The 20,233-nt window shown below is 46.5% G+C and overlaps 1 protein-coding gene across 2 annotated transcripts; it reads right to left on the reverse strand.

Moving 5' to 3' along the window:
- Nucleotides 1–3,361: 3,361 nt before the first annotated feature.
- BDH1 (3-hydroxybutyrate dehydrogenase 1) lies at nucleotides 3,362–19,964 on the reverse strand. Of its 2 annotated transcripts, none has more exons than XM_034063656.1 (7): nucleotides 19,863–19,964; nucleotides 18,491–18,622; nucleotides 15,375–15,447; nucleotides 13,234–13,344; nucleotides 8,163–8,304; nucleotides 6,434–6,586; nucleotides 3,362–5,162 (listed from the first exon to the last, which is right to left on the reverse strand). In XM_034063656.1, the coding sequence occupies exons 2-7, from the start codon at nucleotides 18,571–18,573 to the stop codon at nucleotides 4,693–4,695; spliced, it is 1,032 nt and encodes a 343-aa protein (XP_033919547.1). In that variant the 5' UTR covers nucleotides 18,574–18,622; nucleotides 19,863–19,964; the 3' UTR covers nucleotides 3,362–4,692. The 2 variants fall into 2 exon arrangements, with proteins under 2 accessions (XP_033919547.1, XP_005147066.1); XM_005147009.3 differs by lacking the exon at nucleotides 19,863–19,964 and adding an exon at nucleotides 19,382–19,510.
- Nucleotides 19,965–20,233: the final 269 nt, after the last annotated feature.

The following is a 20,233-nucleotide window of genomic DNA, read 5'->3' on the forward strand; positions in this document are numbered from 1 at the left end:
CTGCATGGGTGTGAAACCAGAGCATCCCCGCTTTGGGAGAGCTTTGTTTCCCCATGACTCATGTGGGAGGCAAGGACAGGTCTCCCAAGCTTTTCTGCTAAGGATGTCCCACATCCCACAAATCATTACACAAAACTTGTGCTAGGGAAGGATGGGGAAAGGATGAACGGAGGACACTGCTGCCAGGTCCAGTCCCTCTTCCAGTGAATTATAGTGGTAGAGACCCAGAAAGACAAAGTTATTCGTGATCAGGGACAGATGCTGACAAAAAGACATATTTAAATAACAACACTTGGTAGGAAACAAAACACTGTAAGCAACAATTATTTTAAGACAGCAGCCTACATCTTAGCCAGACTCCTCACTGCTGTGCTTCCTGCAGCCTGCAGTGAGCTGCCTTCTGGCTATGGGAGCAGAGCAGCCTGATCTGCAGTTTTCCAGGTGATCCTGAAGACCTACAGCCCTTTGGAAGGCAGAAGGTGGTGATGACTACCTCTGCCTGTCCCTCACTCACTGCAGGGGTGCTGCAGGACAGTGTCTATGCCACTGCATATCCCTCTCTGCATGGTGGTGAGTGGAAGTCCCCAGTAACACAGGCCAAGCTGGGGGTCCCGTGTTTGCCATTGCCACCCTCCCCACTCTGCTGCCAGGCGGTGATGGTGGCAGGGTGTCTGACCCAGCATGTGCCACCCCAGCTGACTGCCACAATTTGGGCACATTCACAGCATCCGTTTCACCCACCACCCAGCAAGGGTTGCAATGGCCACATGATGAGCGGGAGGGGCACTGCCACTGCTACCTGCTATCCGTGTGACGTGTGCACAGTCTGCTCCTCAGCCCAGCAGCTCCTCCTTCTTGCACTTGTGCACAGTGAGGAAGAACTTGCTGCCCACTGCTCTGGTGGTACCGGACCAACGCTTCATCTTGCACAGGGAAGAACCAGAAAGGGTCCTTCCCCATGCAGCACCCTGAAGCTGCAGCACAGCAAGCCTTACATCACTGCTGGGAAAGAGGTAAATGAGTGCTGTGCTCCTGAGTGGTATCTCCCCAGGGAGGTGCCATCAGATCTGTGAGTTATGCTTCTGATTCCCTTCTTGTCTGCTGGGAAGATACCTTCTTTTCAAAGCCATAGTCCACAAAGTGCAGCAGCTGCACATGCACTTTGCAACAAGGCCCCTTGGCTTCAGTCTGGTTGTAGTACAGACAGGGGTTTGACTTTACAGCTCAGCAACTGAGCCACTCATATATTTGAGTATCTATTTGTTTGACTGTTCTATTTAGTTCAGTTGGGGCAGACATTCTGTGCTCAAGCTACTTAGCACTGCCTGAACAGGAGTGGTCCTTTCCTCTTTCCTGTTTCCAGAGCAGTCCTGTTTCCAAACTGCCAGCCCAGGACTCTGACTCTCAGCCAGACACACAGGGCTGAGACCTGGGAGGGAGCCTGGGCCAGACCTCTCCAGGATGTGGGAGCTGAGGCACAGGCTTGGGACCAGCTCTCCCAAAGCTGTGTGATTTCCTGGTGGTGAAATCATTCTGTTTAACTGGGAAATCCTTGCACTTCATCCAGAAAACGTGGCAGGAAGGGGTCACTTAATGCTAATGCAGCATTCGCCACCCTCATCACTAGGAGCAAACAGTTCTGAAGTGGGTAGGACTTCATGATTTCTTCATTAAGGCTTAGAACAAGATGTAACAGCTATGAGTTAAAATTATCCCATCTCTGCTGCCTCCCACCACACAAGGGAAAGTTATTTTTAACTCCAGGTTGCCCAAGGGATGCTGCACAGGAGATTGGTTGCGTCACCGCCAACAGTCTTTGGCGAGAAATTTGCCCTCCCTCTACCTAGCTGGGATCAGACTACATCTAGAGATAGGGGTGGGCACCCCACAAAGTAATCCCTCCAGGCTGCCCAGCTCCTCCTGAGGGGGCAGTGAGGCAGCTCTGGCAGTGCAGAGGACCAGGTGCCTGGCCAAATCCTCTTTTGCTACACTTTTGCTCTTAGTAGTTTTCAAACAAACTTGGTGGGCTGAAGCTACTCCAGGAGCCATGGTGACACTGTACAGGCAGGTCCTCAAGTGCGCTGGGTTGCATGGACAGTCATGCAAAACCTGAGAGGATTAGCTTTTAATGCACTTCTTAGGGCAAACTCTAAAACTGTGGGATTGCCGAGATCCCAGCAGGAAAACTAACCAGCCTGCTGCCCTCCTGACCATGAATTGGATACCAAACCCTCCCAGTGTCAGGGCAACTTGCACAGAAACCTGTATCAGCTGCGTTGCATGGGAGCACCCTCGCCATGGCCTCCCCCTTGTATGTGGCCACATGGTCCCCTATGAATTGCTGCAGGGCCCCAGCACCATCACATCTCCTCTGGCCCCAGAATGGTGGCAGCTTCAGAGCTCCCTGTGGGCACCGCATGCGAATGAATGCAGAAGCCTCCAGAAGAGATGCTGGGTAGATGTGAGCACAGTTATCACTGATGAGCTTCATCTTTCTGGCTGGGAATGAATGTGGTACTGTTCAACATCTGCTACATTTGCTCTCAGGGGTATCTGAGTTACATTGAGATAACTCAGCTGTGCACTCAGGCTTTTCCATATCTTAACTTCATTGATGTCTGTATTAAAACCCAGCAGTACATGTAAAAGTGGAATGATGATATTTTTGTGCCACTTAGCATCTTGGGCTAAATTCTTAGACTACAGGAACTTTTCTCATAAAGAATTTTCTGTTTCTGCTATGTTATCTGCAAAACATTGTTATCCAGGTGCTTTGCTCTGCCTTGCAAGTCAATCCTTGTGCCTGCTGGTCTTTTGTGGTTCATACTCTTACATTCTGTCCCAGAGAGAAGTCCATGTATTGGGAAATGAGGCAATATGCCCTGCCCCAAAGGGGCAGTTACCACTGATAGGGCTCTGGAGAATATCACAAGGATCTGGAAGCCAGCAAGTCTCTTCCCAGGGTTTTATTTGGGGTCTGTCAGTGACCTGTTTTGTGGCTGCCCTGCTGAATCACTGCCATCCCCCCCCCCCTTCAGAGCTCAGTTGCTCTTCCTGCTCCTGGGAATAATCTGTAATAATCCTTTGTACTCTGTGGGAGTTCAGTACAGATGCAGGTTTAAGAACACACAGAGTCCTGGGATTAGGCATATTTGTCACAAGATGCAGGACACATCTGGTACTCCTGCAGAAGTAGTACACTATCCAACATAGACATGCAAGACCCAAAACTGCACATCAGCCTCTGACGGCAGTGTGTATGCGTAACAGGCATGAACCTCACCAGATTTAGAAAAGCACCACTAAAGAATATGAGCTTTTCACCTTAAATATTTAAAGAACAAACAGGCAGCCTCTGAGATTTGTTACCATTCATGTATACATTTACTAAGCCAAAGCAGTTTGATCATGTCACAATATGTTACTAAAGCACATGAGATCCCTTCTTTTTAACCTCACTAACAATGGTCATTTTAATTACTTTTTGTCTTCCAAGCCTCAAAAAAATAATCTGTCTGCATTCCCCATGAAAGGCTCTTCTACGGTTTATAGGGTTTTTTCTTTTCTTACAGTACAAAATTAATGTTTCTCAGACATGTAAACAACCATCACAGAAATGAAACGGCTCTTAAAGTTAACTTTATTGCCATGGACGTTCTGTTAGATTTATGTTAGATGCATTTCAGCTCAGTGACTCCTTCAACATAAGTTCCTATTGTTATCATCACCTGCACCACAATAGTGCCTATAGGCCCCAGTCAGGGTTAAGGCCCTTCTATGCAGGTGCTGTACAAATACTTCAGTGTAACCCCGAGGTCCCCGGTAAGAATGGCATGGCTGATGTGGCTATAACCCTCGCTGCTTCCTCTGCTCAGCGGTGACCCTCACAATTATAGGAGCTGAGTGAAACTCTTCTCCAAGCTAAGCCTGGAGTTCATGCACAATGACTGTTTGAGAAGTGTTACTACAGGCCAATCCTGACACCTGCAGTCCTGTGCGTAAAGCTGCTCACACAGGGGAATGCTCATGTAAGAAACTGGGAGTGGGAAAGGTCTGTAGAATTGAGTCCCTGGATGCGTGTAAGAAAAGCAGACCAGTTCCTTTTTCTCCAACACTTCAGTATAATTCTAGGAGAGAAATGCACAGGGTCTGTTGCTCAATTTCAGCACCTCCAGCACTTTGAGTTCTGATCCCAAACTAAAGAAGTTCTCTGCTCTGCCTTGGGCTACTGTGACCTGGAAAAGTCTGTTGGATGCTCATTGTCATTAGGAGGCAGTGATTTGCCATTACAGCATGGAGGCAAATCACTGTTCCATGGTGTGAAGGCTGCATCTTAGGCAGGAATTGTGAAATCGTGTTTGGCCATCAGCAAAAATTATTCTGAAGACATTTCAAAGCAATTGCAGTTCAAATAATGATTACAACTTGGAATCTGAGGTGCAAAAACAAAAAAACAAAACATGATTATATGAAATAAATAGCAAAGAATCAATGTCCCTGCACAAACACAATGCATTCCTGCCTATGAAGCAACCCTTGCAAATTATTGCCCTTTAGGTTATGTCAGATGTTTAAATGAACCCTTTAGAGCTAAAATACAGTACTCTGAAATGAGGTTAGAAAAACTTTAAAAGGACGAATGGGAAGTGTGTACAATGCTCTCTTTACAATGAATTTCCCACCTGAGTAACCTCAGTAGACATAAAGCCGGTCGGAAATGGCAGCAGGCATGTGTGTCATGATCTGCATGCGCAGCCACCAGTAGTAATCCATGGGGTGGTAGCGGGTGTAGGGGGTGGTGGAGGTGAGGGCGTGGGTCACACTCTCAATGACTGGCGAGGTGTCTGTGGAGCCACTGTTGCAATACGTCTCCATCTTGCTGACCTGCTCGTCAAAGTACTTCCTGCCATAGTCTTTGCGCACTATCTCAGGGAGCTCGTCCCACATTTTGTCTGCGATGGCTTTGATGCGCTCGGGGCTGTACAGGTTGGTGGCAGCAATGAAATTGCCAGGCTCCACGATGCTGACCATCACTCCCTGGGGCTGCATTTCATACCGCAGGCAGTCGGAGAAGGCTTCCACTCCAAACTTGGTGATGCAGTACGGTGAGCGGGCAGGACTGCCCATGCGGCCCATCATGCTACTGATGTTCACCACACGACCTAGGCAAAGCACAGCTCAGCTGTAGTACCTCAGCCAGAGCAGATACCCAGCACAACACCCAACACATTCCTGCACATGCATCCACCTGCCCACTACACATTCATAATGTCTGCCTGGCAAACCTGCTCTTGCTCTATCTGAGCACTGCTGTTCTATGCAACAGCTTTCAGGCAGGAGATTAAGTCTACTGCTTGTGTGCTGTGGCTCATTATACCTGAGGGAAAAGGAACATGGTGACACACAAAGCTCAGTGCTATGGGGAATACAGAAGAGGCTGGACAGAGCCTGCATAGTGAGAAACAGGATCGATTAGCAGCAATCAGGGCTGAGCCCAGACAAAAGGCAAAGAAAGCCTCTGGTGCCAAGGCTAAGCTTGTTTATTTGCAAGTCAAAGGCACAAAATCCAGAAGCCCAATGGTGGGTTATAATGTCTCCCTCTTAAAAGGGAATGGCTTGCTCCTGCACCACAAACTGGCAGAGTCTAAATTCACTGCACCCTTTCTGGGTAACAGCTAGATTATGGCTCCAGGCACAGAGATGGGGCCTTTCTCCTCTCCAGAAGCCATCCATTTTGGCTGGGGAGCATGCTGGTAGAAGACTGTGATGCTGCATTCTAATCAGAAGTTGTATTTATCTGCACTTTCAATCTGCTCATTGCTGAGTTGTGTTAGAGAGAGAAACTTTGACCACAGAAGAAGATACCCTTCCATGGTGGAAGAAGTGCTACCTGGGCCACTATAGCCCAGGTCTGCAAAACAGAACAACATTGTTCATGTCTGTGCATGCTCCAAGAGTAAAAAATATTCTCATTTAGTCAGGTAGTTGGGCTCAGTAGAGGAAAGCTTTTTCCCCTTTATGCCAAGACCCATGCAACCTCCAGGTCTACATTCCTTTCCTGTACAAACCCCACCTCTCATAACTTACAAGCTCCCAAAGTAGCACAGCTTACAGCTGACAAGTTCCCTGGAAGAAGCACGCCATAGGGCACTGCTGCTGTTCACCCTACCAGCACTGACACAGATGGTTTTTGTATAGAGGGGGTGATTGCACCTGGCACTGGAATTTAGGGTGAGCTGTTTTTCAGGACTGCTACCGTGCAGTGTACCTCAGAGCTGTTAGGTAATCTGTTATCTGTGTGTATGCCGTGGGTCACATTCTGGTGTAAAGGTATGAATGTGGCCAGTGTGCAGAGAGAACATTTTGGCCACTAATACAGTAAGACATGGGGCAGGATGAGGGACTTGCTCCACGTCAAGAGGAGATCACTCACCCTTTGACCTCCGGATGAGGGGGAGGAAAGCCTTGGTGGTTCGCACAGTCCCCCACAGGTTCACTTCAGCTACCTCCATGTAGGTGTCCATGCTGGTGAACTCAACTTCCCCGAATGTGGAGATTCCAGCATTGTTAACCAGTCCCCAGAGCCCTAGAAAATAAAATCAAGCAGAAAGCTTTCCCTCTCTGAAACTAATGAGAGAAGCTTGGAAAAGGCCTTTCTAATAAACTATTGAACCACACAATAGAGCTTTTCATTACAACTTGTAATGATGGAAGCCAGACAGAAGAGTCCTGAGCAAACTGCAGTCTCCTGAGCAAATGTAACCATAAACAGCATCTGCCTGCACTGCCCAACACTGCAACCACAAAGTGCCATGAATAAGACTTCCTTAAAGGGAAGTTCTGCACCAGCAAACAGAGAACTTCATCCTTGTCTAAGCTGTTCTCCTTGTGTTCTCTTTTCATCCATTGTGACTTTCTAAAAGCAGCAAAGTATAGCCTCTAGATGTAAATAATAAGGATATGCAAGACCTTGTGAGAAACAAAAGAGCAATTCTTTCAAAGTAAAATCCCTTGTGTCACCATAAGAACTAGAATGTTTGCAATGCTGGGAAGGGGGCATCATGGACACATACAATAGCCTCTACCTTTTACTCTGCTGCAATCAAATTGGCAACTGAAACTACGGACTCATTTGGCAATGAAAAGAAAGATTAAAAAGGAAATTGGAATAAAATGAACTCAATTCATATAACATTCTAATTGCACAGGAAAAAGACTGGGCAAAGTCTCGGATGGCTTCTCTCTGCTGCTTCGAAAAACTCACTGTTATCTGTTGACTGTGTCTAGATCTGTGTTCTCAGAAGCAGCCCAGAAAAGGCAACTTCATTCTGGCCTATGCTTGAGAACACAGGGCTAGAAAACTCAAGTCATACAGAAGATCCATATATGAAAATAATATTTAAAGAAAAATGAAAGAAATAGGTTTATGCAAAATCCAAAATAAAACGTTACTGGTTGTTCTGCTTTTAAACAATCTTTGTATGTTCAATCGTGGATTTTTTTTGGGGGGGAAAAGTGCAGCTTACCAAAGGTTGGAAAGGTTTCAGGAACTGGGATTTTCACTGTACCAGAGCAGAATTTGCTGTCATCACCTCAGCACAATGAGGTAGGCAGGCTAAGAAAGTCAGTTAATTACAGCTCTCCCCTGACCTCTGAAATCTGTAATGTATGATAGTATCTGCAATAGCATTGATACTCGGCTTCATGAAAAGGGAAATCCTTGGAAAACCTCTCAATTTCCTTTGCCTTTTCTGTGTTTGGGGGAGACATTTCCATTGGTAATCTCCAAGCTTTGGGTGCTGGCCAGATTTTACAACATAAATGGAGTCATAATAAACTTCAGGTCACAGGAACAGAGCACTAATCCCAGGGCCTTAACCACCGCCCTGATTTCTACTAGTGTTCCTATAGGAGCTAGTGGAGATAAAAAGCAGCTTTCTTTCTAGATCCTCTCTTAAGTGGGAAGCTGCCTTCTTCCCACTTCTTTAAGTGTCATGGCACAACACTTAAACAGGCCATTTGCTCTGCACTGCTGCTCCTCAGAGTTTTGTACCCTTCAACAATATGCTCAGCTTTTTAAATATACCCTGAAAATGCTCTCAGAGCCCAGCTAAAGCAGCTCTGCCACCTATGTGACCTTACAGGCCATTGCAGGCACCTACCTTTCTCTGGGTCCTGCAGGCTGCTACTCACATGCTCCACTGCTCGGTCTACTTCTTTGCTGTCACACACATTGAGCTGGACAGTTCTCATTCGATCACTGTTCATACTGTCCAGTTCCTTGGACCCACCTTCTCCCTTGTCCTAGATGGGAAGAAAGCATTGGCTTGAATCTGGCCAAAGAACTGTGTAGAAGATCATATGCATAGCAACCATCAGATCAAGCAAAAGACAGTGCACAAGGCAGTCACAGAAAAATCATAAGTCCTGCAGCTCTAAGAGGAAGGGGATGGACAGGGCTGCTCCTGCAGAACACCATTCCTCCAATTCTCCATCTGACCAGGAGCCCTGCCACTGAATCAGCTGGTACAAGCTGTTTTGACCACCAAAAGGAAGCCAGAGATGGATGTGTGACAGCTAGGCAACTCCTGCCCAGTACAAGCTCCTGAGATCAAGCTATGCACCCTGCTGTAGTGATGGGCACATGGTGCAGTTCTGACTTTGGCTTGCAGGTTCCCCTTGGTTTCCTTTTCAGCATCTTGCTCTCTTCTCTCCCTTCCACCATGAGCTTTTTCTCACTCTGGTTTCCCATCTCCATTCCTTTTTTCCCAGCTCAGAACAACAGATTCCTTCAGTATACACATATCCGCTCACAAGCCAGCCAATTAACTTCAGCCAACCCCTGGGATATCTTTCATATGGGCCACACACCACCAGCAACAAGGCTACTGCACCCAGAGCTAGTCCCTTCACAGCAGTCAAGTGTGGCTGTGGTGCTTCCAGGACAGAAACACAGGTTATTAATATGAGTTTGAGACTATCCCTGAATCATTCTCATGGCTGTAAGCTACTGGACTCTGCTGGCCATTTCAGGGTTCTTTTGAAGAGGCTGATGAGGTCTAGGTCTGAAAATAATCACTTCTTTTGGAACAACCCTACCCTTGCTGTAAGAAACTCCTTCTGTCCCCTCAATATCACCCCTCACTAGAAGTCTTACTCCCCATTAAAAGACTAGACATGAAGTGTGTCCGACAGGATCATCTAATGGCTGCTGAGCTCTTCCCCCACCACTCAACTCTCCAGGTAGCCCCACACACTGTGTCAGCATCAGCAGGCAAGCACTGGAGTGCTCTTCACTCCTGACAGTTGAGGCTTTTTTGGATAGCTTTTTTCCCTCTGACCTGGAACAGGCCAGTTCTTCGTAGAAGGGCTGTTTTCTGCCTGCTGAATGACATCAGATCATTCTAAACACCTCAAGCCACAGGCACTCCCCATCAGAGACTGACAGCAGCCAGCTGGCAATGAAGTGGTGCTCATCTCTGCAGTCTGAACCCAGGCTGCCTATTTTCTGCCACAAATGAGAGCTTCCTTCAGACACCACACTTCAGATACCACACAAGGATGGCCATATGTCCCCCTGTCTCTGTGCCACCTGTCTTCCAAAAACCTTCTCCTGGCTCCTCTCATTCCTGGGCTTATCCATTGTGCTCACACAGTTCACTAACTTAAACACCTCATGTCCCCCCTGTCTTCTTCACCCTTCCTTACTCCATTGCAGGCTGTTAATACTGGTTAGTATTTGTTCTTAAGAGAAGGCATCTACTGCACTCTCTTCACACAGAAGCACACTGCATACACAATGGAGCAGTTAAAAGTCCCATGCATAGCTTAGTAGTGTTTGTTTCTAGAGTGACTGAAAACTGTTTTGCGCTAAGTTTGCTGCTCACTCAAGAGCACTGAGGTGCCAAAGCTAGTGTGTATGGCAAAGCACATGTGGGAATACCAGTAGGGAATCAGCAAATACAAGCATGCAAGTCCCTTGAAAACAGCAGATATAACTAAAAGGAAAAGGAAGACCAGTAAGGCCAAAATGCTTATTTTGCTGATCTACAAAAACGCTACAGAATCCCTGGGCAATGGCAACACAGCAGCCTCAGAGACCTTGTAAGCTCTACTGGGACTTTCACAACATCCTCTTCTTCCTCCTTTAAGGGAATATCTCACTTCCACCAAGCATCTGGGTGGGATCCTGGTTGAGAGTTGGGCTCCAGGCATTAACCCAGACTCATAGGGCCATTCCCTTGGCTCTCCAGAAAGGGCAGATGGGTGGTGTTTAAGACACGTAGCCTATGATTGTGTCATGCTGTCCTGGTGTGGGATGCAGCCTGTCCCACAACCCTGGGCCCATATCCAGCAGTGGAAGGACCTTCTCATGCTATACCAAAACACCAGTACATCTCTGCTGTCAGCCCCAAGGCCACGGCAAGAGGACCCAGCTCTTGCATACTGAAAAAAAACCACATTGCTGCCTCATCTTCCTCTTAGCATGGTCATCTTCTGGGGCCCATGGGCTTTAGTTTGTATCTCTATCAGTGTGTCCTTCAAGTAGTATGTAACACCCTGTGATTCTGAGCACTCTTGGTGAGACATACAGAAACCGGTCTGCATGCTGGCTTGCTCAGACAACTTCTGCCTTCTCATACTCCTGTAAGCCACAGCAGGCCCGAGCACACAAAGCAAAGCAAACAGGGATTCCATTGCACTCCTGACAGCCATGACAAACATCACATATGTCCACTGGTAACAGACACTGATGGAAAAATACCTTCTTCATCTTGTGTCAGCTGGCTCCTCCAGCTATTGACCAAAGAGGAAAAAATAAGACAGCTGCAGCATGATCATTCATTGGATCCAGTCTACCACTGTCTTTTGGCAATGAAGTACCAACACAACTCTCACATGAACTTATTTGCCGGTGAAAATGTTAGGAAGAAACTGTGTGTGAAATAGCATACTGTTAGCACAGATCCGTCCTCAGGCTCCCCTCAGCTGTGGCTCTAAACACCTCTCTCAGGTTTCCTTCAGTAAAAACAGTCAGATGCTCAGGATCTGGCTCTCTAGGAAACCCTTCCTGAATGAAAAGTCAGCACTGCACACACTTTTAATCTTCAGTAAGGATGTGATGTTCCCAAGAACAGTGCATACCCTGAGGACATGATGGCTCCCCAAGCTGCAGTATGCTTCTGATGTGCAGGTATGCTGTGACAAACAGTCCTGTGAAAATAACACTGAAGTTTCATAGCCATTTCCTCACTGTCAGGGCTAGGTCAAATACACCCAAGCAAAAAATGATGCTTCGTATTTCTACTTTCACTTCTATCTAGCATATAAAAACACACCAGGATTTTTCGGCTCTAAAATCAGCACCAGCAATAATTATACTGATCAGTATTCTGTTTATGGTTTTGTTAGTGAAACTTGAGGCACAATGAGAAATCAGCTCAGTCTCCTGGAGTTGTTTTAGTTCTACAGGGCATTCCTACATAAAGTATATGCCATGAAGGCACACAGGAGGCCAACCAGTTAACTAAAGGAGCTTTGGCATTTTACAGAGTTTTTCTGATGACAACTTCTGTTTCCAGTCTTGCCATAGTCACACAGATTCTGGAACATGGGATGAGAGTCCAGCTAAAGAATAAATATGTAATTACACAGTGATACAGCAAAGCCTTTTGCTGATTTTTGGCAATGAAATAAATATTGATCAAAGCCTAAAGAAGTTCTGGCATGCTGCTGCATGTCAGCTTATGCTAAAATTGTCAGAGGCACAGATTTTCCACTAACATGCATTCAGTGGAATGAGAACTGAAGACACCAAAAGGGAAGTTTCAGTGACAGTTAAAGGCATGCTCACGGAGAATTAGGTCTCTCTGGCAGCTCAGACAGAGGAAGTGAAACCCAGAAGTAACTTGCAGCTCCCAAATTTTTGAATCCTGTCAACACAGAGGCAGGCTCTTATTCTAAACAATGGGTTTTAACTCTGCAACATTCTTGTATTTTCTAATGTTGATCCGTAGTTACAAGAGCTGAGTAGAAACATCTGCCAAAAAAGTACTTGTCTATCATCTCTCTTCTTGACACCTTTTGAAAAGCAGCGGTTTGTAAGACATGTCTTGTTCTGCTGTGAAGCCTGTAGAGGGAGCCCAGGTTAACAAATAAACCCCTGACCCAAAGCTGAGACACCACAAGGAACAGAGCTATAGAAACACAACCTTCTCTTGAAAAAAAGCAGCAGAAAGAAACTAGTAATTTAAGCAAAACTTAGTGATAATGGAAAAAATAACAGTAGAAAGGGTACGGATAACGTGAAAAAAACACCTGACATTCTCTTTGAATAATGTAACTATTCAAGATACATTTACAGAATAGAATCATAGAATAGTTAGGGTTAGAAAGGACCTTAAGATCACCAAGTTCCAACCCCCCTGTCATGGGCAGGGACACCTCACACTAAACTGTCACTTACAATGATGAATAAGCGAAAAGATCAGGATCATAGTAACTGACCCACCTCAGGATATCCCAAGGAGTAAGTTTGTTTCTGTTGGGAAACGGACATGCAGCTACAAATGTACAGTACTTCACAGGGAGACACTAAAGCTCTCTCCTATTCTCCATGACCAGGCATCTCTGACTGATGTACAGAGCACTCCCGGAGAGCATGTCAAGATTTCACCACTAAGCTGTTTGTGGCCTGATTCTGCTCTCCTTTGCACTAGTGGATCTCTTTTTGCTTTCACAGTAATTTCAGAACATCCTCAATACACACTGAGGTACAGCTTTACTTATGAATATAGAAAAATATGCTCATACCATATGCCATAGAATCACTGGTGGCTCGGTGTACATCACAATTACAGATAAACCCTGCACAAATATGTGTAGTTTGAGAGCAAGGCCAATGGTCCAGACTTAACCTGATCCCCAAATTTGCTTATGGATAAGCCTATAAAATTAGATTCAAGGTTCCAGTCCATCAGATATGGAAAAGACATCAGATATGGAAAAGACCACAATGCTGTGATTCAAATAAGAATCTCCCCATGTTCAGTCCTGGTTCTGGTCCAGACCAGGTTATGCTCTACGAAATTCAAGCACCCATGTCTTTCCCTTTGGGATATCAACTGCCCTCCTTCTCCTAGGGAGAAAGCTGTGCAGAGTGGAGGGGGAAGACTGGATTTGCTACATGTCTGCTCACATGCCACAGATGAAGAACAGCTTTTTGTTCCCTACCTTTTGCAGGCACCCAGCGTAAATAATGAAGCCTTTGGCATGCAGGTGCTTGGCCAAGGCAAATCCAAAGCCTGAGTCACAACCTGTTATAAGCACAGCTCTGCTGCCAATCTGCAAAACAGAACAGAATAAAATGCGTTGGAATTGAGTATCTGAAATCAGTGATTTGTAGTATACTGAACAAAAGCATGTCCTCCACCCAGCAGCAGTCTGTCCCAGGGACGTTGTCTACACTCATTGCCAATACTGCCACCCAGTGCCTCCTGAAGAAATTAAGGTTTCATATGGAGTTCACTCCCGTGAGGCAGGATCTCTACCCTCCCAACACAGAGGACATTGGCACTGTCCTGGGTTCAGCTGTAGTAGTTATTTTTCTCCTTTGCAGCTACTGCAGTGCTGTTTTCTACATTAACCTGAGAACAATTCTTATAACACACTGACATTTCTAGTTCTTGCTACTTAATGTTTACTCCAATCAACAATTTTTCAGTCTCGTGCTCTGCCAGTGAGGGGTACAGGGAGCCAGGAGGAAGCAGACAGGACACCTGACACAAACTAACCAAAGGGGTATTCCATTCTACAGCATGTCATGTCCAGTATATACACTGGGGGGGAGTTAGCCAGAAAGCCCAGACTGCTGGTTGGATTGGGCTGGGTATTGGTTGGCAGGTGGTGAGCAATTGTATTGTGCATCACTTGTGTTTATTATTTTCTTTTATTTTTCCCCTTTTAGTTTTATATTCTCTCCCCTTGTTATTTCCCTTGTCATTATTATTATTGGTGGTAGCAGTAGTGGTTTTGTTATACCTTAGCTACTGGACTGTTCTTATCTCCACCTGTGGGAGTTATATTCTTTTGATTCTCCTCCCCATCCCTCCAGGAGCAGCGGGGGGAAGAAGGGAAGGAATGAGCAAGTGGCTGCATGGTTCTAAGTTACCAGCTGGGCTTAAACCACAACAGGCACCTGTGGCAACAGGGTCCCAAGGCAGAGACCAAGGAAACCATTCTCCGGCAGCTCACATCCATCTTGAAATGTGAAAATATACCAGACAGTTTCCCAGACATGTTTTCCTTCAGTAGGAACTGTTTCTGTATGTTCAAAGCAGTTAGGAGCCTGCTCTTGTGTGCCATGCAGCCCGTAGGGCATGGGGAAGATAGCTTAGCTGAAGAAAGAATATGGACTTACATTACTGATTGCTCATTCATTTTTCTCTCTCTAGCATGTAAACCCTGTAGTGCTGGGTTTTAGAAGCTAAGCAGAATCAAGTGGGTTTAATATCTGAAATTAAAACCGATTGTTTGTTTCCTGGTCATCTTATTTTTCCAATTAAAACTTAAAATAGAAGTATACCTCATTCTTTCTCCAAACCCCTTCTTCTAACCCAAAGAGAGCCAGCAGTTAAGTGACATGTTAAAGATTGCATGGCTTATCGGACATTCTAGCAGCAACACGTGAACATGCAGCAAAGTGCTGCTGTAGGTAGGATTATGTAATTACTCTCAATCATTCCAACTCATCTCTTAACAAACTAGCAACTTGGCTTTCCCCAGCATACACAGGGATTCATCAGAGTCACAATGGAAGCCCTGAAGTGGTGCAAGGGCCATATTCCTCTGAGATTGTCCAGGGGTTATGAAGCAAGATGTGCATGTTCTAGCACTGCTACAGTGCTGCGTTCTGTGTCTCAGGTAAGTGGGCAAAACATCCCCCTTCTTATTGCCTGGCACTGTTCCTGGCAAACTAGCAACTTCCAGGAGAGGGCTGTTAAGGAAGATGGCCACTCTCCAGATCAAAAGGTGAGGACACACTGATTTATCTACATCTCTTTACACAACCATGCTCCAGAAAGAGCACAGTATTAGCAAGTTGTTATGCAAATTCCCTCCACTCTAAGGTGGAAGATTTCATTTGCTGAGTGAGTTCCAAAAATAGAAGAAACCACGTTGCCTGATTATTTCCATCCCTAGCACCATGCTACGTCAATGGAAGCTCTCTGCTAGGAAAGAATGTGGAGTATGCTAGAGAGGTCCAGCTCAGAGTCTTTCTGGCAAATGGGAAAGAAGAATTTGGTCACCAGGCTTCAGGGATTTTAAAACCCAGCTCAACAGAACTAGTTCCTGGAAAACACAATCATACTCACCTGATCAACTTCATTTGCATAAGAGCGGCTGCCACATGGGGACAAGAGAGGGAAGCAAAACCTTTGCACAGGTCTGTTGGTAAAACAAACAAAAACAACAGAACAATCAGGCACAGAATATCCTGTCTGCACCCTCATGCTGCAGCTTACACATGAAAAGGAATGTAGTGTTGTCTTTATACATGATGTATACTGTCATTTGAGAAGACAGAATCCAGCCTATAGTTCTCCTTAGTCTGAGCCTGTGTGTTTTCTACTGTATGAAACATTTGTTTCTTCAAAGAGCTTGATGTTATTTCCAGCTGCAGAAGATGTCTGGATATCACCAAGAATTCTAAAATAACTCCTCATCTGGAGGCACAGAGCTGCTTCCACCGCAAAACAGGCAGTACAGTGTTTTCATTTCCAACAGCAAGAATGCTCTCACTTAAGAGTTGCACAAAGCTGAAGTAGAGCAAGTTATTCATTTGTCTGATGAAAGTATTCTGCCATAGCACTGACTCTGATACCTACCCCAAGGCTGAACTTGCTTGGATCTGTCTTCCTGCTTCTACACACAGCTCTACTCTCCTGTCATCTTAGATGACACTTCTTCCTCTACAGCTTCTACTCATTAAATAATGCTAGATTTTATATCCCCTCTTTGCAACTGTTTAAGCTAAGAGACACCACATCTTTTAGTAATACCTGCCATGCAGGTCTGAAGCTCCTCCACATAGTATGTCCGACTCTCAGGAAGATAAGCCATGTTCACAAAGACAGACCAAGCAAAGAAACAATGCCTTCCATAGAGTAAGACTCTACTTAGAAAAGCTATGCTACCAGTAGCATCATGCTGTCTTAGGTCTTGCCACTATTCATCAAACTGGGCCTAGACAACACACCAGAGTGACCCTAGCCTTTGTCTTTGCCAGCATCCTCTCTGAACTGTATCTGCTTTTTCATTTTTGCTTTGGGCACTGACACTGCCCTTCCAGAGACTTCTGGCCTTCCCCTAGATTCGCTGTACTTCATCTACCCTAACAACATCTGTCTTTCAACAGAGCTTATCTTCCAGGCTGCTCTTCTGTCTTGTAAGTGAATCTGCATCATCATTCACTGTTATCTCCTGCTCAGACATCACAGGCACTCCCACGGTGACCTGTGCTACACTGAACAGCAACTTGCAGACACTCTGGCCTCTGAGCTCCACCTTGGGAAAACAAGGCTAGAAAAAGGGTCTGCTTGGGCAGAAGTTTCGAACCAGATGGAAAATGAGCTGCTTTATATTCAGGCAACAGTGTTCACTCACCTTCCTGCAACAGTTTAGCTCCTTTTCTACCTTTGAGTGTCACAAACCCAATCAGCTCTTGAAAAAGCTACAGCCGATTTAATTACTGCAAAGGTCAGTCCCCAGGCAAAGTCTCTGTTAACATCACTGACCTGCAAACCTGACCTGGATCTTTTATCTCACAAATAAGCTTCTCTGTGTATCTTGAAGTGTCCAGAAATGTTGATACCATTTCTTTTAGTTGTGTGAACTTGATTTTTATTTTTCAGTGTCATGTCTGGTCCTGTTATTTCACTGCAGAGCACTGATTTGCTGCACTCTATTCATAACAACCTGTAGAGAATAGCTACTTGACATTCTGCCTACCTTGACCTGAAGCCAAGGGCATCAAATAGGTGCCAGCTGTTGATCAGCAGGAATGTCACGAGAGGAAACAGCTACGAAGCTTATACAATGCTAGTCCCCACAGAGTACACTAATGTACAAGCCATTTTTGTCATTCTGCATGACTGAATTCTAGAGATCACAACTGAGACTTCTAAAGTGCACAGATGGTCCTCGAATTGAATCTCTGCCTGTAACCATGGGTCACTTTTTTCACTTACACCAAAAAAGGCAGTCCTCAGCTCGAAGAGTCAAGTACATAAATGCTACCTCAAGGTATTAAGATACTAGTATAATGACAACACTGCCTTCCAGATGAACTGATTTCTGTTTCAGGTTTAGGAGCTTGTGGGTACTTAAAAAAATGCAACACATTTTTGCCCTGAGTACAAGAGACATGAAGCACAAATACAAAGTAAGCAAAACAGAAGAAGAATATGCTGAAAAGTCTTTTTTTTCAAGTTAATAATTCTTTTTTTAAGCATTAATTTGTATTTTTAAGGCCACAGCAAATTTCTGCTGGTGCAGCTTTGGGGTATGTGTGTGTAGTAAATAGGAGACATAAGGTCTATGTCTGTTTGCACAGGAAATCTCTAACAGCTTAGCTGTCTTTGGTATCTACAGCTCCCTGTTACAGGAGCCATCCTTGACAGTGATGGTGTGGGATAGCACTACCAACAGCAGCAGAAAAACACTGGAGGTGGCAGTTCTTGCTTAGCAGGCCGTGAGCCATTTTTAAACAGCTTATGTACAATTAGTGGTAAACACACCATTGTTTGGGAACCCTGCCCTCAGCCAGTGAAAGCACTCAATTTGCTCTGAATTTGGACTAGTGGGGTTCTCATCATATATCAAAATAAAAGGTTTCTTTTCAGAGCTAGGAATTAGAATTAGATAGGCAATTTTCTGTCCACGTTCAGAAAAAAACAGCTTCATTACTCAGCCCACCTCTGGTCTTCACTAAACCCCTTCCCTCGAATTTCTCTTTCATTTCCTGTGTTTCATGGCCTCTTTGATGAAGTCACAGAAATACATGAGTTTCTTGCTCTGCAGGCAAAGCCTACTTGCTGGTATTCAGAAATAAATCCTTGCTTGGCACTGAATTAATGCCCTGCTCAATCTCCTTTTGACTGCAGATGATTGTCAAAGTGTAAAAAACACCAAATAACATGTTGCCAACCCTTCCTTGCAGGTAGAGTCCACCTGTACTCAGCTCAATGGGTTGCCCAGGCAGGTTGTGGAGTCTCCATCCTAGGAGATACTCAAAAGCCACCTGGGCATGGTCCTGGGCAATCAGCTCTAGGAGGTCCTGATTGAGCAGGGGGGCTGGAGCAGAGGAGCCTTCCAACCTCAACTATCTTGTGATTCTGTAAATAAACTGTCCCACTGAAATTATGAGCCCTTTATATATGCTTTACTCAAGATCTCACTCTTTTTTCTTCTCCTCCACCTAGTTACTTACCTGAAGCCATTCCCTGGGTCCTTGAAATTCAGGGCTTTCACAGAGAAGTTCAGGAGAGGCCGGGACAGCTTAGTAGCCAACATGCTTTCAATTAACACACTCTACCAACTGCAAGACTGTTCTTCCTTCGCTCTGCAATACAAGATAGCACCTGTTGCTCAATTATTTTGTAAGTCATGCTGACTCCATGTATTTCAACATGAAAATAAAGTCCAAAGGAACTCATATTTTCCCCTTGCAGTCCCTCACAGTGAGATAAACAGCTCATCCTTCAACCGCTTCAAGATGTTTTTAAGTAAGGAAAAAGATTATAAGTGAAATAACCAGTCAGGAGGCATCTAAAGAAAATCTAAATTTCTCCTTCTTTAGCGCATCTTTAACTGCATTCTCTGAAACAGCTAAAAAATAAGGTACCTTCACGGAATAGATTATTTCAAGTGAGCTATATGAGATAGTGCTAAACCAAAATATAACTTCAAGTCATGGATGCTGTTACATGTTGCGAAAGCAGTCCTTGGGCTTTACAGCTAGTACAACCATACAGTTAAAAATACATTTCTTTCTAATTAAGTAGCAGGTGATGCAGGACTGTGCACAGGGAATCACTGTGCACTATGGGGCAAAAAAAATGCTCAAGAAGAAGAGTTAAGTACAGAAATTGAGTTCCAATCGCATCCATCCTGGATAAATCCGGTCCAACACACATACAAAACCATCTCCCCAGCCTGACGCTCAGCCCCCTTTATTGTAGCAGAGGTGTCTAATTGTTAGGGTTCATCTGCATCTCCGCCGGAGGCTGAGCTGCTGCTGCGGCAGCTTCGGGGCCTGCGGGAAAATAGGCCTCGACTGAAAACCGGGGCAACTACCACAGAAAGCGCCGCGGTGGGGCACCTCCTAGGTCGGGCGGGGAGATCTGTGCTCGCGAGGACCCGGGGGCTCCGGCACCCCTCAAAAACCGGGGGGTGCTGATCAGATTCGGGAGCTCGGTCGCTACGCCCGCAGTTTGCGTGAGGAATGCTGTAAGGAGGCGGCGCGGGGCCGGGCCTTCCCCACGCAGCGCCCGCGGCCCTGGACGGGCTCACGGCCTCGCTATGGCGGCGCGAGCGCGGGGCGCGGCCTTCCACGCGTGACCGACGCGGGGCGGGCGGCAGGGAGGCGGCGCAGTGGCTGATGCCGGCACCCCCGCTTCCCGCCGCGGCCTGCCCCGCCCGCATTGCTACCTCCCTGCGGGCGGGCAACATCAATCCCCGGGCGGCCCGGCAACCAGCGACCCGGCAGGGCCGGCCTGCCGCTGCGACATCCCCCTAGCCCGCCTGCCCCTGCCCGTGGAGGCCTCTGAGGCGGCGGCGGCAGCGAGCCACCCACACGTTACCTGGAGCCGGCGGGCCTGCGGGGTGCTGCTGCTGTTTGAATGAGGCTGGGCCGGTGCCCCGGCTGCCGGGGAGCGGCGGGGGGCGGGTCGGGGGAAGGGCAGGGGCGGGCGCGGGCGGTGGCGGCGATACGCGGCGGCGATAGGCTGCGGCCACTGCGGAGCGCCGAAATGGTGCTGCTGGCGCTGGGTGCCGCGATGCCCTGGCGGGCGCTTCCTGTTCCGCCGCCTTCTCCTCCTTCTCCTGACGCGGAGGGCCCGCCGCGCCCTGCCCGTGAGTACCGCGGTGAAGGGCCGGGGAACGTCGTCCCCTTCTGGGGCTCGTTGGGGAGAGACCCGAGGTCTAAACTGACGCCTCCCCTTCAGGGCTACCT

Source organism: Melopsittacus undulatus, chromosome 6, assembly GCF_012275295.1.
Source record: "Melopsittacus undulatus isolate bMelUnd1 chromosome 6, bMelUnd1.mat.Z, whole genome shotgun sequence".
Classification (NCBI taxonomy): Eukaryota; Metazoa; Chordata; class Aves; order Psittaciformes; family Psittaculidae; genus Melopsittacus; species Melopsittacus undulatus.